Below are 16,871 nucleotides of genomic sequence, written 5' to 3'. Positions count from 1 at the left end.
TAAGATGGAACAAAAAATACACTTTCAGCTGGGATAGGCTCTAGCACCCCGACCCGAGTGAGGAGAAGCGGCTTAGATAATGGATGGATGCTTTAAGATGAGTGTATTTTACAAAAATATAAAAACGCTAATATTAAAGTTATTTTAGCGCCACAATTTAATGAATTTTTTTCCTCGCCAGAAATCAGACAATAACCCACAAATTGAAAATCGTTTTTCCAGATGCATTACGGGATACATTTGAAAAAAAAAAACAAAGTACAAGATGGTGCCAAAGAACTCCTTATGTCAACATGATGCCTCTCAATGAACTTCAACAGTTTCTTGACGCCAAGAACCACAATGCCACAAGATGGTGACAAAGCAATTCTTTTATCGATTTGACCTCAGCACACACAAAAAAAAAATCTGCTAATATGTATACAAGAATGCTGAATCTTGAATATACGGGAGTTAACTGTAGAGGAAAGTAACTCCAAACACAGCAACAACTATTTAGTTTGAAAAATAAATATTTATTCTTGTAAAGCTATAATTTGTCTTATTACTTCTCTAAAAATACTAATTTGTTGTTTGTCAGACTTATTCCTTCCCAAAATAGGCAACTTCTTAATTCCCGTCATTAAGGAATAAAGTGAAACCCCGCATAGTCGTGGTTCCGCATTCACAGATTTTTTTTCTAATCCCCCAAAGCCATGTTTTATAAAAAAAAAAAAAAAAAAAGAATATTGCTTTAGCGCCATCATATGGCATCTTTGGCCAAGCGACTCTGTTGAAGGGGAGGAGCTTTTTGTCTTGTTAAATGGACATAAAGTGCTTTGCCATCATCTCGTGTCATTCATAGGCAATTACAAACTATTGGAATCGGCATCAATTACTGATCGCTAATCAAATTCTGGTGGGTCGCGGTACATGTGGTAGTTATGTTGACTTGGAGTTGGCAATTTGAAGAGGTTTGTAGCAAACAAATCACCCTAGACCCAAAAGGTTTGCGAGACCCTGCTATAAGACGCTCGTACTGGCCACGGTGCTGTCTCGGCTGATGCTCTCCCTGACTTCCACAGGCAGAGTCATGTAGAGGTGATCCTCCACCAAGAACTCGCTTCTGAGCAGCCGGCGGCAGTTGCCGAGCTGTGCGGGCAGCCTTTCCAGACTGTTGCCCTTCAGCTCCAGATGATTGAGCAGAACCAGCTCGCCCACAGCCTCCGACAGTTCCCGAAGGTCGTTGTGGCCCAAGCAAAGCGCCCTCAGCTTGGTGCACTTGAAGAGATTCTTGGGCAACGTCTCCAGCTTGTTGGAAGTGATGTCCAGGTGCAGCAGGTCCACCAAGAGACCGACATCCGGCGGGAGCACCTGGATTAAGTTGTGGGCCAAATCCAAGTATTGCAGTTTAGGTAGCTTGAACAACGCCGGGGGTAGGGACTGCAGTTTATTGTACGAGAGGTGGAGCGCCTCCAGGGACTTGCCCTGGACGATGGAGGCCGGGATTGCTGTGATTTTGTTGTGCCACAATTTGAGACACGTCAGCCTCTTGAGGTGCTGAAGGCTGACAATCTCCTCGATGGTTCGGATGTTGTTGGACTTCAGATCAAGCTCCTGCAGGTTAAGCAAGCTGAAAATAGCGTGAGGAATCTTCTCCAGCTCGCAACTGTGCAATTCCAGGTCAATGAGGTTGGTCATTTTTTTCAGAGTATTCAATCCGAATAGTTTTGTGCCATCATTGTACACCATTAATTTCACCAGGTGGTGCGACACGTCGGTGATGTTGGTGGGCAATTTTGGGAGGTTGCTCTTCAGGCACAATGTCTTTAAATGCCTCAAGTCCCGCATGGATTCAAGACCCACCATCCTGTTATTTTCCGAGCTCAGGTTCCCAAAGATGTAAAGCTGTCGCAAATTCCTCAGCAAGAACACCCATGTCGGGATCTCTGCGACGTCAGTGAAACTGATGTGAAGGCTGTGAAGATGGTCGCGGAGGAACGCAAAACCGGTCTGCTCCACTTTGGCGGGGCACTCATAGAGGTGCAGCTCTCTCAGACTTGTCATCTGAGAAACATTAGCAGTGAATCTGACTTCAGGAATCTTCTCGAGCTTGAGTACCTCCAAGTCAGTGAGGTCAAAGACCACGTTTGGAAGACCAAAGAGATTCTTAAGATGCAGTTCTTGCTGATCTTGTGCGTTACGGGTCACGCACTTTCTGGCTTTTTTGAAGTTCCATTCGTGATTGAGGCTGATCTCCCTCAGTTTGTTCTCACTCACTTCGGACAGGAATACGCCAAAGCGCTTGGAGTATAGCTGGTCGTATTGGTCGACCATGTGTAAGAGGAATGCAAAGTCATTTTTGACATCTGGAATGTCACTAAAGCTGCTCTCTTCCCTGACCTTTTCAAAAGAATACTCTTTCAGAGGCCCTCGAAATACCCAAAAGAGCGAGTAGAGGCACACCATCCCGTACATTATCATCAGAGCTATGTAACAAATAAGCACTTTGTCTAACATGAAAGCCATGTTATGCGTACAAAAGAACTTGCCGTACCCCACCAGCGCTTTGACGTCAGTCTCACAGATGTGTATAAAATTAATTTTAACCAAAAAGCTGGACGTGTAGGAGAGCATTGAAATAAATGTGGCTGTTTTGAAAATGGTCTGAGCTGCGTAAAACCTGTAGATGAAATCCTTGTCCTCCACGTGAGCTCGGAACTTTCGCACTTTCTCAAACAGGGCTTTGGCCTGCTCCCCGTCCTTTTTATCCAAAATGGGCATACTGGCCGTTGGGGCTTCGGCAATGGGATTATCCGCAGAGACCACACCTTCAAGCATAGGGGAGGTTGAGGTGGAACTTGAACCTTCTTCATGCCCCTCTAACGACACTTTCTGCTGTGCAAAAGAGGTGCCACTTAACCTCTGCTTGTTCTTCTCAGACTCTTCACAGGCTGTTTCAGACACAGCCTTAGTGGTCCACGGAGATTCGAAACAGCGACACAAAATCGAGACAAAGTGTTCTATTTTTGAGCTCGTCTTGGGAAATTTGAACCAGAAGTTGCTGCTGACCATGAGGATAACGGTGTTGATCAGGATGAGGTAGGGGAAGAATTTGGAATACCAGGGCAAGACAAGGTGATAACACATTTGGTTGATAAATACATACTGCTGGAAATCCAAATTGGTTATGATTCCTGGTGCTTGAGGCTGATTACTGCATTTCTCTCGTCCCCTATCACCACTTTGATAGAGGGTCTGAACATTTTGTACAGCTTTTTGCGACATGCCTTGGGTGTCCATTGCGGCAGCCACTTGCGGTGAACTCTGCGTGGGATCCGAGTCATTTCTGGAGTTCTCCGGTGAGTCCTCCATGAAAGGGAGGCAAGCTAGCTGGTCCTTGGTGATCTGCATGGTCATGGCGAATAGGGCCAACATGAGCATGACGAGGCTAAGGTAGTCCATGAAGACATCCCACCATGGCTTTAAGATGCGGTACGTTGGATGGACGTCATTCAAGGACGCAAACTCTGTCACCGTGAACATTACTGCAACAAGAGGAAGGAGAATGAGTGACCCGTGTACTTGTATAAGAACATGTGATTATTTAAGAAAATATATCATGTATTTAGGTGGTGCACAGCGTCGCGTGAAGCCTCCTACAGCGACCCCTGGAAGTTTTTTCTCGCGAATGGGAATGTCCAGCTGGCTTGTAAAGAGCATTAAATTCAAAAGTAAAATGAATAACCCATTAATGTGAACACAAAAAGTGAATGGGAATTTTGGGTACGAGTCCGATCTGTAGTGTTCTCAGTTTAATTCAGAATGACAAAGTTCTGCCTTTGTCGAATTTAAAGTGAATTTCAGTTCTTCTATAAGCTTGTGTGGGTCAAATTTGGTTCCAAACGCTTTCAAAGTAGAACCGTTAGATCACTGGTGTCAAACTAAAGACCAGGGGGCCATATCTGGCCTGCGACATCATTTATATGTAGCCTGCAAAACAAATGAACCATGCCAACTTCACTGAAACTTGCCAAAATGTCAAATTGTCACATGTAATAAAAAATATATATATCGCTGAGGAATAGCAAACATTTAATAGTCACGCTATTACAGCAATTTGACTAATAGTTGAACAAGCTATTTTTCTTGACTTCTGATTTCAAAATGAGTTATCCATCAATTTGTTGTGGACTGTATATTTAATAGCACAGATGGGTATTTCGCCACAGAAATGGACGCCCATTTTGGGGACAGAGGATGGGAATTATTTTATTTTATTTTTTTGACAGGACAGACGAAGCAAGGACGGAAGTGGGTTTTTGTCCGTCCCTTTAATCGTCCCTACCTGGGTCAAGTACAGCGTGTATGGAGTTCAAATATTTGCACTTGGAGCAGAATGAAAATGAAATTGTGTAATATTTTGGCATGTACTGCCCCTTTAACTGAGAGCTGTGAAATGCTGAAGCGCTTTAAAAGCACGCAGGACGGACGGGGGCGCAGAACATTTATTCTATAAGGAATAAGTATAGAGGGTCAATAACGGAAAGGTGCGCAGGTCACGGACGAAGGACGGACCGTCAAATAGGATAAAGTACTCATCATTGTTTAATAATCACTGTGTGTTAGTATTAAGCTAAACTGACTTTGACATCGGCGAAACTATGTGCTTCTAAGTACACATCTTTGTTTAATGTTTACACGGTAAACTTAAACTCAAAAGGGCCTCATTTTCCAAGAATTGTTCACTATCTCAAAAAAAGTTGCTTGTTCTGAAGTGAGATGTTATTGCAGGATTGACTGTGCAATGTTGTGGTACATTACAGTGGCATAATATAGCACGAAACAGATGTTCACCAAAATTTCGGTGGACATTTCTAGGCATGTGATAATCAGTCTGAAAATATTAGAACGAAATTACCTATATTTTTTCATTCTATTCACATCTTAGGGTTGCCTTTCCAAGTTGCCTTGTTGTGATGAAACATTAACTCACATAAAATAATAATAATTATAATAATAACAATAACAATAATAATAATAATAATAAATCAAATGTACAAAAATTGTGAAATTTATGCGCCCGTGTAGGCAAGTGCCATAGATAGTTTGAAAATATTAGAATTAAACTATTTTGGAGTATATTACGCGCATCAGTGAGACAACATAAATTATTTGTGACATGTTCTGGAACAAACCAGTAACTGAATCATAATCAATTGTTGTCTAATTGAAATTATCTTGTTTTTAATAAATACATGGAAATTAAAACATGCTTTTTAATATGATTCAAAATCACCAAATAATTGCTAGGTTAATCGATTATCAAAATAATCGTTAGTGGCAGTCCTACTTTTTCCCTTTGGAAATAAGCCAGCATGCTCAAATGAATTCCTGATCATTTAAGAGGTTCCTCTGTACTTACATTTACATTGCATCATGCGACAGAATCTTAGACAAGGCCCACTGATTTCGTGATATGTGAATAACCCCTTTGAAAATGGATGTTAAATTGTAGCCCTGCTTTAAATTGCCCTGTGAAATGCTGTTACTTGTTACTTACGGTCCAACATGAATAATCCTCCCTGTTCAGCATGCCTCTCTCTTTTTGTGAAGCCTGACGCAGGTCACAAAGTTAAACCTGTCAGAGGGTTAAATCCACAGGTGCTTACTAGAAAGGTGCTAAAACTCTTAATTACTTAGTCCAGCTGCCTTTACATGGCATGAATCTGTAACCTTTCACATTCCCTTACATAGCTGTTTAATTCATTGAATCTTTGAGAGTTAGGAATTTAATTTGTTCTGCTACCTAGCTCATGACTCAATTTACTTTCACGTCTAATCAATTTAAAATGGATTGAAATGCCGTTTATTTGTTCCAGCAGCAAAAAAACACCTAAGGAAAACTGTACTGTATTGTATAAAAAAATTAAGGAGTCTGTAAATAAATACACTGGTTTTATAGAGCATAATTACTGTTTTTACAGTAATATCCGTGTGTTGGGTGCATACTCAAAGTGTGTGGTTTAGTGAGTGATGTCTGAGACTGGATTCGTGTTGGGCCGTTATTCTGCGTGTGAGGGTAGGGATGCGAGTTGTGACCCGTAGCAGCCCTTTGCAAGTGTTTACATTTTGTATTTATATTTTTGTCCCATTCAATAAACGGTTGAATGTGCACTGGTGACTGTGGCTCTCCACACCAAAATCGTTATCTTAATTGCTCCATTTTGTTATCACTTTCACTAGGGGCGGCGCATCTGAGCTCCCTAGTATCTGACATTTGGGCTTATGACACAAAACAAACTAGTGATAGCTTTTAACCTGAAAACATGTTAAGTCGAGGCACTTGTAATCAACTAAACTCACAACTGGTAACTGGCCACGTGAACACGAACGAGCTCCTGCCAGATCTCACTAGGTCACGCCCCTTACAGGCACACACCCAACTCACAACATATGCAGTGATGGTACTTTGTTAAATGTGTTTATTTCGTCAGATTTTATATTACAATATTTTATGTTGTTTTAAACAATGTAGTCGGATTAATCGCTAATCTATTTTTTTTCTGCTAGAATTCTGCATCGACCTCTGCCTCAAAAAATCCATTATCGGTTGTGACGTTCTTTCTATGACATTTTGGTTTGATGGTGAGGTTTTTCTCAAGTTAAATGTGTGACTTGTGTCAAAGTTTGCAAAAACTTGCGCTAGGTTTCCAACTGGGAAAAATGGAATCTTGAAAAGTCTGAGTTACCTAACAGGCCATTAAACGCAACAGACTGCTAGATGTATCAACAATGAGTGTTAAGGTTAGTCTGTTTAACCACGTTAACGTTGACCAAAATCATCAAAATGGGTGCAATACTTATCTGTAACGTGTAATGGTTTAATTTTATGGATAAAATCCATGCTTGTAAGCTTAAAAACAGGAAAATGGGCTTAACAGTTAATAACGTGAACGCGCGATAGAAAAACTCACATACCCCCATAGGTTAGTTAACTAGTGTTAACGGTGGTTACGATGTTGTGCCCAAGCGCGCAAAAATGTGACGTCACACCACACTTTTATTAATGGCGTAGACACATACGTAATTCTTTGTTCGGCGCATATGGGACGGAGAGTTGTGGGATTTATGTTTCTATGTCGTCACATTGTGAGCTTGACATATATTTTATCACGCTTCTTTGTTTGTGAGTGCGAGCGCGCGCGTTAGTGTGTGTGGTGGAGGTGAGGGCTAATCAAGTGGAAAAACTGTACATTTATTTCCAGGATTGTTTTCTTTGTCTTGGGTTTAAGGCTTTTCTGTGACGTAACTGTTAGCAGTGAATGGACGTATCGTATCAAGAGAGCCAATAACTGTTTTTCCTGGTACAAACTTAACGGAAATGCGTTCAAATAAAACTGGGCCTTTGCGTCACACAAACCCATTCACTGATGACAACACTTACGTATCCGGTACCTTGTGACATAATACACCCATGAGTTTATAATTATAAGAAGAGGAACAGTTCGTGTAAAGAATAGAACAGCTAGTTTTTTTCCCCTTAGTGATCAGGGCAGACTTTGCCACCTTTTTAAGATTAACTTGTAAGGTTATTTGTTGACTTTGTAATGTAATTTAGTGTGTGTTGCAAAAAAATGCATACTTGATAACTAACAAGGAGTAATGATTACAAATATACTGTATACATCACTTACTGCCGGTGCGGCGTTAAAGGACCTGGGTGATTCCTTCTTCAACCCGCGTTCCACATTTCGCCAATTCCACGGTTCAGTTGACATTTGTCGGTGAGAGTGGCGACTACATCCATCAAGTGTTCGTTCCCCGCTTAACTGAGCTCCGTTGAGGCCTGTTGGTCCCAGACAATTTGCGCAGACAGACAAAAGAGAAGAGAGGCGATACGGGCAGGTGAAGGAGAGACAAGAGAAGGCTGATCCAACATGGAACCGTTGTTGTGCTTTGCTCACCTCTGATTGGACGATGAAAAGAAGACTACTTCCTGAAGACGGCCCTTGCCTGCTAACTTTATCTCATGCTGCGTTCAAGTGAATGAGGGGAAAATAATGTCACACCGACACCGGCTAACAGTTCGATTACCAGTGGTTAACTGTGAGTAAGTACCAAACGTTCATTCATCATCCCTCATCCAAACCGCTTATCCTCACAATGGTCGCGGGTGGGCGGGAGCCCATCCCAGATGTCTTCGGGCAGTAGGCGGGGTACACCCTGGTTGCCAGCCAATCACAGGGTACACAAAGACAAACACTCCCAAGCCTAAAATGTGCCTAAATTAAAAAGTGCAATTAACATTTTAAGCATGTATTTGGAATGTGGCAGGAAACCAGTACAGTACATTTGTTAGTTTCAGTTGTATTTAGCTGTCATTTAATTTTTGGGAACTGTTTTTCAATCACTTATTTAGTTACAATTTATGTGTAATACATGTTAATTGAATCCATATTTAAGCAGGTTTTAAGTTTTTTTCTTATAGTTAAGCATAGTGTTAGTGTTCAAACTGTGCATAGTGTTAGTCGCGTTTTTGCATATTTAGCGTTTTTGATTATCATTTTGTTCTGCTACACGTAGTGTAATTTCATATCGGTTATGATGGTGGTACTTGGAGAGAAGTTTTTTTGATGTGCTACTTGGTGTAAAAAAAAGTTCTAGAACCACTGTGTTAAACTAAGACTTGCGACCTTTTTTTGCATCCTGGTAAAAACAAAAGTCCCTGGATCTCAAATGAGACTGCAATTATTTAACTCTGCTACCAAATATACTATTTTGCTTATATTTTTCAGTCAGGTCAAATGTTGATGATTTTTTGCGATAATACTTCATGACTTGATTGCTTTATTGTTTTTTTTATTGTCTTCAGCTGTAACCTTACGTATCTGTATGGGTCTTTCAGTAGAAGCACTGTATCAACAGTCCGTATAGACCCATTGCTCATGCATCATTCACTGATGATGCACTTGAGGGAGGAAGTGTCTCCATAGTTGCGACCAATACAGGTTCCAACCGGTCTTGGGCTGCTGACTGCTGTTTGCCCGCACTCTGTTCTCACGGTATTCATGTACAGTACTTTGATGGAGGGGGGGCTAAAAGAGGGAAAAGAAAGCAAGCATTGGAGCGTGTTCTGCTCTGAGTCTGTATTACAAAATCAAATATGGAAGTCATGCATGATGACAAATGCAGATTTATTCTACAACTAGTGTAGTTTTGTCTGCTTGACAGACTCCAGAGGGTTGTTATCCGTATGTTATATTAGATCTGCTCAAGGATATCAAGAGTTGTGTGCTAAATCTGGAGTGGACCTTTGAACAATCTGTGAAGGTGGCTAGGAACTAAATGGATGATTCATTTTTACCATGGAATTACGATACAGTTTTGCCGAGAGAGATACAAGTGCAATTTATTCCGTCTCCACGCTTATAACACGCAGCAGTTGTTGCTTAACTCATCTTTCCCCATTGAAATGAATGAAAATGACAATCAATTCCAGCCTTTGCAAAAAAAAAAGAACAAAAGTATTTGTAATTGATTATTAAATAGCCCTCAATAATATCGGCATGCATGAAAACATAATTAAAATGAATGCAAGTACAGTATATGTATATTTATAATACACTGCTGAATTGGAGGTGCTCAGATGCAAAACATGCAGTTACTAAGTGTTCAATCCAAATGCATAACCTGAGAAACACACGCTAGCAATTTGTTTGAACAGTGTTTCTCAAACTGGGGTTCAAGAGCTGGCTTGGGGCCTGCAAGATAATTTGCAATAAATTATGTCATATCATTTTAAAAAAATGCGTATCTCGACATTTCCAAACAAACAGTAAACCAATTAACCTTCCTTTTTAGCTTTGGGTGTGGCTTTACAAACAAATGTTTTTATTTTTAATGATTTTTGGTGACATGGGCAAAGAAAACAAAGGATGAGTCAAGTCGCAAGCCAGTACATCCATTTATACAATCATTAATGCTGATCACTAATTAGTTTGGCACCAATATTTATAATTAGATTTTGGAAAGGGTCTTGGAGTGCATTGGAACAAGAGTTTCCAAAAGATTCATGGCCTAAACCTGGAAGCCAAGGTGATCCGCCTCATAGTTGAGAGGCTCGGGGTTCTGATTTCATGGCACAACAGATAGAGAAGCAAGATATTCCCCATCCATGGCATTATTAAGGAAGTTCGATATGGGCTGAAAGAATGATTTGTGGCGAATGTGTCATGTCTTCTGGCAGCCTAAAAACCCAACAGCTTCTACCCCCCCCAAAAAAGTCTAAAACGCACACACACACATACACATAGTGTATTTCTTTTAGCAAATTGAGAAGGGTTTTTTTTCTGCTCGGTTCACAACTACGGATTGTATAGCTTTGTTTTCAAACTGCTCTATGAATAAATTTGAGTGGAGTCTACATTTTTTAAACATGTTTTAAACATGAATAAATTTGAGTGGAGTCTACATTTTTTTAAACATGTTTTTAATTAAGTAAAAGTGGAATTCGAGTTAAGTAATTCCAGTTAAACAAGAGTATTTTTATATAATATAAAATAATACAATACAACTTTATTTATATAGCACATTTCAACAAGTACAGAATTCATATTTTACTGTGATTAGTCACATTTATAACAAAAAATAAGTTTATAATTTCAGCATGTTTACTTTTTCGTATAATAGTTTCAGCTTCTAAGGTAATATACGTCCCTCAATAAAGGTTGGAGACATACGAAAGCAGTATTTTACGGTCGTATTCATTCGGTTTATAGGAGGTCATTTGTGCTCTCTGGTTTGCCTTACCGAAAAAGCCACGTGATCAAAAATCTATAAATACTGGTACCACTACGCCAAGTGGTTTGTTTCTTTGACAGACTCTTGTGCTATGGCGTCGACAAGCCGGTGAGTACGGCGTTCATTCTTCGTCACAAATAACTCAACGACTTTATTTACTTCGTTTGGGACACGCGGGCGAGATAAAGCGACCGAAGACGTAGACGACACAGCCGCTCATTTAATCACTTCGCGCCCCTCGATAAGGTAGCACCTTGTAGGTTAGCATAGCGTGCTAGCTCTCCGGTCATTATGCCCACACACTGTTTTTCATTGGCGTTGAGTGTGTAGAAAAAAAGCAAATAATGAGTCCAAGTTGTCACCGATGTTAAATGATGTATTTTTTCCGCCTCATACTCTATAATACTAGTTACGTAGCTTGCGCAGCAGCTGTCCTTCTGTTTCATTGACAGGCATTGCGCAGCGTCATCACATTCATTGGAACATTTTTATGTTGTATTTAAGCCAGGGGTGTAAAACTTCTTTAATAATTGCGGTTCACATTGTAATTAAGTATCATTAAGCGTGGTAATCACGTGGAGTGTAAGAGTACGCATAAAATCACCGTTTGCCACGTTGCTTATTCAGTTTGTTAAAACTAGCGAACAAAAGTGCGAACATCTATATTTGTATCCACGTGCAGAGTTCTGAAACATTTTTGAACACCGTTCACTGTGGCCTTAAGTTACAAAAGTGCGACAAAATAATTTCACTGTATTTTGATTTACCTTTACTAGCAGCACCAACACCATAACAAGGGCTACAAAAACGCTTTAATATGGTCACTATGGTAACGCTTAAACGTGCAACAGATACCACAGAATTCATATCAACTGCAAAAATTCTATGAGCCATAAAAATGTTTTTTAAATATAACATCAAATATGACGCCACTTTTTGATGCAACTATATAAGCAGTGTCCTCTTGAAATCCACCTATATAAACCATCACAGAATAAATATAAAGCGCATGAAAATACATAACTCACCATAATGCTAAACCAATAAGATAGGACTACATCAATGTTTTTTTTTCTATTCAGGCAATGAAGGGTGCATCTTGGTTAGAACAAATCCCTAAATATTCTGATGATTTATTTTGTATTATGTGACCCTCCTGCACAAAATGAAGAACTTGGGTCAATTTTAAGAAATTGGGATGGATACATTTTATGTAAGGGCATTGAAATGCTCTCATTTAATGTGTAGATTATGGAAATTGAGTAATATTTGGTGAAGATAAAAAAAATAAAATAATTTGTTTGCATTAATTTTAGACATTTTCAATTATCTTCACAGTATTTTTTATTATATTATATTATAGATTAAATCTTATCCGAGGCTAGGCTGCTTTTTAGGAAATGAAGGATGCAGACAAGTGAGCTTGAACCGTGTGGATTCTGATGCTATGAAAACACAATGTATGGTGTGTGTGTTCTTGCTTTGGCCCCATCTGAAGAACCGGAGAGAGACCATTTAAGCGATGTATTTATTGAGTGTTTGTTTAAAAATGAGCCAAAAAACTGTATAAGGCTTCTCGAACAGTGCTTTACATGGGTGAAATAATAATAAAAAAGTCACAAACATTGTACAGGTAATACAAGAAAAAAAACCAAATGTAATCGATTGAATAATTGATTAGTTTGGGACAGCCCTATCTGATATTATCATGGTACAGATTAAATCGTCGCTTTTAAGAAAAAAAAATGGGGAAAGTACCTATGATAAATCTCGTATTAAATTGCAATTCCAATATTGAGGAGAAAAGACAGCAATTAAATTGTTTTTCAAAACCATTGAGCCTTAATTCATCGTAATAATTTCCCTGTTTCAGTTCCAATTTAACACAACTATTCATATACAAACAAGAAATCCTCACACCGACACTGTATTTATGCCTTCTTATCGCGGCTGGGCCTTGAAAAATATGACCAAGCTCATTTAGTGAATGGTTGTCTCTTTCTCATCATTCGTTTTGCTTCCACAGTGGAGATGGATCAACCCTTCCCAGAGTTCAGTGTCCCAACCACCCCGATGCCATCCTGGTGGAGGACTACCGAGCAGGGGACATGATTTGCCCCGAGTGCGGCCTTGTCGTAGGTATGCATAGCAGCCTACTCCAGTTTTTCGAAGGGGGCCACAAGGGCCAAGTGAACATCCATCCAGCCAGCCATCTATCTTCAGGCAGTTGGCGGGGTACAACATAGTCCCGAATGTGCTCGGTGCACTGGTTGCGAGTCACTGCTCTAAAGCGCTAATACAATGGATTACTATGTATGACTGTCACCATGTCTGCTGTGAATACGCTTCTTATGTAAAACTAAAAAAGCTACCTTCATTTCCACAGCGGAGTATTTGTTCCACTCAGTGCAGATGTCTTTTCTGCACACATACATGGCACTTGTACTACGTTACTCGAGCTTGTATTTGAATAGATAAAATCTTTGTGACGTACACAATGCCGTCTTGTGATGCAACCTTCAAGTTAAAGCTTTAGCAGAACACAGGTCTCTTTAATGAGCCTCCTGAGCTTTTAACCAGGAGGGAGATGACGCATGCCGGCTGGTACTGATGCAAGCGCGTGTGTGCGTGAACCAACACCATTGCCTTTGAGACTTTTTGTCCTAGTTTTAAGTGTCCTTTTTTTTCTTGGGTTCTTCTCAGGCGATCGTGTGATCGACGTTGGCTCAGAGTGGAGGACGTTTTCCAACGAGAAAGCCCTAAAAGATCCGTCCCGTGTGGGAGACGCCCAGAACCCACTGCTGAATGGAGGAGACCTCACCACCATGATCAGCAAGGTCAACTTTGTCATGAAAATGATCACTTCTTTGTGCGACAAAATGTTTTTGTCCTTAGACATATTTAAGACTTGTTTTCTGAATTTGTGTTCTTAACGTTTGGACTTGTTCCCAAAATTTGGCACCATTTTAATACCTATTGATAGTGTGGGTACTAATTGTAGTAATATATAATTGGCGGTAGGTTTAAGATGGGGTCCTTGGAAAAATGTCTTCCGTGTAAGGTTTCCCCATACCCCCAAAATTTGCGAACCCATACATTAGAATCCCCTTTGAAGAAGTAGTGATGTACAATACGACAATATTGAAGTCAAAGTGCTTTGTTACCGCCACAGGGAACAGGCGCAGCTAGTTTTGACGAGTTTGGTAACTCCAAGTACCAGAACCGCCGCACCATGAGCAGCTCGGACCGTGCCATGCTCAACGCCTTCAAAGAGATCACCACCATGGCGGACCGCATCAACCTGCCAAGGAACATTATAGTAAGTATTAGGCACTGAAACGATCATGGTACAGTTGGGGAACCTCAGCGTTCTACTCTAATGGTCCCCAAACTTTTTTGTGCCATGGACCACTTTCACGTAAAAAAAAAAAATCTATAAAATTCTCACCATTACGCTGATTGTAGGAGCTGCAGCATTTTGTACGTGATCAGTCTTCTTCACGGTGTCCATGTGTTTTGCCTCAAAGGACAGAACCAACAACCTATTCAAGCAAGTTTATGAACAAAAGAGCCTGAAGGGCCGCGCGAACGACGCCATCGCATCGGCCTGCCTCTACATCGCCTGCAGACAAGAAGGTGTTCCCAGAACATTTAAAGGTCAGACCACAAGCATCTGTGTTTACTACCTGCTTCTACTTGAGCATCCAAGTTTGGGCCTCTCCAAGATTCTAGGGCAGGGATGGGCACCTTAAACGATGGAGTGGGCCACAATTTTTCATCCACGCACTTCATAACCAGATTAATACATCTTTGAAAACCAACAAATATTCAATCAGTCCCTTCAAGAATGATTCTGCGGGAACAAAAAAAATGGAATTCTTCTACATGTAATCTAGTTCATCTAGATAATGCAGGCTGAAGAACTGCACAGACATAAAACATCACAAAATACTTTACAGGGGTGATGCTTGAAATTGCATAGGCAGGAAATTTTGGTATTTCCTTGTTCTGGCGCATGCAAAATGGCATTTGCAGTTCTTGCGGCTATCCCCGTTTGGGTGTGAGAATCCCTGGAATGTTTGCATATCACAGTGGGGGTCGTCCTCCCCTACTTTGGAGAAAAAACACATCGGTCCCTCGGTCCCCATTGGAAAGGACGAGATCGGGATCACGTTTGAAAGATGCAGCCTTCAACAACGAAAAGTTGTCAGTCATTATTTTTTCCAATTCATGGGCTCTTGTGCATTAAAACATGAACATTCAAGAGCAGCAAAAAAAAAAACCTGTTCAACAGCAAACCAATATGGAGTGCAAAAACTCATTTTGTACATCAACACACACAAAATTGTATTATTATTCAAGGACTGTAATATGTTTGTACTGCATGTCATTCTGAATCTTCAAAAAGTGATTAGTCCAACTCACGTTGTAGTATAAGGCAATATAAGACGCTGTGCTATTAGGCCTTGTCTGCCATCGAGTGGTGAATGGTGGTATTATTACTTAAAACTATATAGTGGACCCCAACTATTCTCCAGTGAATACTGTAAATCCAATTACAATGGACACTTATTAAGTATTGGATGTAAAAAAAAAAATAAAATAAAAGCTTATCTCGTAAACCCCCAAATACGAATTGAAAAAAACCCAGATAAACTTCACAGCAGGGCCCCAGACCAACTTTATTTTTTTATTTATTTTTTACTAGAAACAGTGGCCACTAAATTAAAATTATAGGGGCACAACTAGAAAATCTAGGGTCACTCACTGTAAATCATCTTTTGCAGCAAATAGTCACTCAATTCATTCTAACTATATTCCTGAAGGTTTTCAGCAACAAAAAATATTCAAGAACGCTAATTTAAAAAAAAAAAAAAAACTTGGGCGCATATATAGGTGCAATGAGGAACAAAACGTGACAATTTAAGAGCACTGCAAATGCTGCCTCCCAGTATAACTTCAGTTGTCCTGTCAGTTTCATTTTCGAACTTATGTTCCTCCACAGAGATCTGCGCCGTATCCCGCATCTCCAAGAAGGAGATCGGCCGTTGCTTCAAGCTGATCCTGAAGGCCCTGGAGACCAGCGTGGACCTCATCACCACAGGAGACTTCATGTCCCGCTTCTGCTCCAACCTTGGCCTGCCCAAGCAGGTGCAGATGGCCGCCACCTACATCGCCATGAAGGCCGTCGAGCTGGACCTGGTACCCGGCAGGAGCCCCATCTCCGTGGCCGCTGCTGCCATCTACATGGCCTCGCAGGCCTCCGCCGAGAAGAAGACGCAGAAAGGTGACGATCCAGTAGTGGACTTTAATCAGCCGTTCACAAACAACTAGTCGAGGCATTTTATCCAACACCTAACTGAATACCACAAAACATCTTTCTATGCCAGCGACGTTGAGTGACAAGCAGAACAATGCAATTCTCTTCCATTAGATGACAGAAGTTAGAATTAAACTAGAATAATTTATAAATATCAATTTCAGTGTATAGACCTTTTTGCCATTTTTGTTTGGTGGTGTGCAGAGATTTTTCTTGTGTAATGACTGTACTACACTTGTTATCATGTGCCACTACAGAAATTGGTGACATCGCCGGTGTTGCAGACGTGACCATCCGACAGTCGTACCGGCTCATCTACCCTCGCGCCGCAGAACTTTTCCCTCCAGACTTCAAATTCGACACACCTGTCGACAAGCTGCCCCAACTGTGAAAAGATCCCCCCCCAGCAGCATGAGTGTCTGCTACTTCCACCATTGTTCTTTTTTTTTTTTTTTTTTTTGTCGTTGGTTTCTCTTGTACCGAAGATTTCAAGCCTACAAGGCGCGCCCTCCCAGCAGAAAGATGGACACATTCCAGTGAACTCTCTTTATCGAACGGACATCATGTTCAAGTGGAGAAATTGTTTGCGATTTTAGGCTGCTTTCATACTGTATACATACATTTTTTGTAGGAAATTGATCTGCTTATATTTTGTTAGTTTGTTTGAACTTGTAATTTAAAAAATAAAAAAAACATTTTCATTGGAGATGAAAGCACAGTCCTGCTCAAGTCACTTTACACCTTTTACTCATTGTATTCAATGTTGGCT

The 16,871-nt window shown here is 40.5% G+C and overlaps 2 protein-coding genes across 2 annotated transcripts; one reads left to right on the top strand and one right to left on the bottom strand.

Moving 5' to 3' along the window:
• Positions 1-536: 536 nt before the first annotated feature.
• On the bottom strand, positions 537-8,134 carry lrrc8da (leucine rich repeat containing 8 VRAC subunit Da). Its single transcript, XM_088311819.1, has 3 exons — positions 7,947-8,134; positions 7,677-7,828; positions 537-3,527 (listed from the first exon to the last, which is right to left on the bottom strand). Exon 3 carries the CDS (start codon positions 3,523-3,525, stop codon positions 1,003-1,005), a length of 2,523 nt encoding a protein of 840 aa, XP_088167945.1. The 5' UTR covers positions 3,526-3,527; positions 7,677-7,828; positions 7,947-8,134; the 3' UTR covers positions 537-1,002.
• Positions 8,135-10,749: 2,615 nt separating this feature from the next.
• On the top strand, positions 10,750-16,501 carry gtf2b (general transcription factor IIB). Its single transcript, XM_088311213.1, has 7 exons — positions 10,750-10,890; positions 12,809-12,921; positions 13,486-13,619; positions 13,955-14,101; positions 14,310-14,439; positions 15,788-16,069; positions 16,360-16,501. Exons 1-7 carry the CDS (start codon positions 10,874-10,876, stop codon positions 16,491-16,493), a joined length of 957 nt encoding a protein of 318 aa, XP_088167339.1. The 5' UTR covers positions 10,750-10,873; the 3' UTR covers positions 16,494-16,501.
• The last annotated feature ends 370 nt before the right edge of the window (positions 16,502-16,871 follow it).

This window comes from Idiotropiscis lumnitzeri, chromosome 12, assembly GCF_059441095.1.
Source record: "Idiotropiscis lumnitzeri isolate Australia: NSW breed Sydney's pygmy pipehorse chromosome 12, RoL_Ilum_1.0, whole genome shotgun sequence".
NCBI classification, from domain to species: Eukaryota; Metazoa; Chordata; class Actinopteri; order Syngnathiformes; family Syngnathidae; genus Idiotropiscis; species Idiotropiscis lumnitzeri.
Note: the sequence above shows the minus strand (reverse complement) of the source record. Positions and strands in the feature narration are given on the sequence as shown.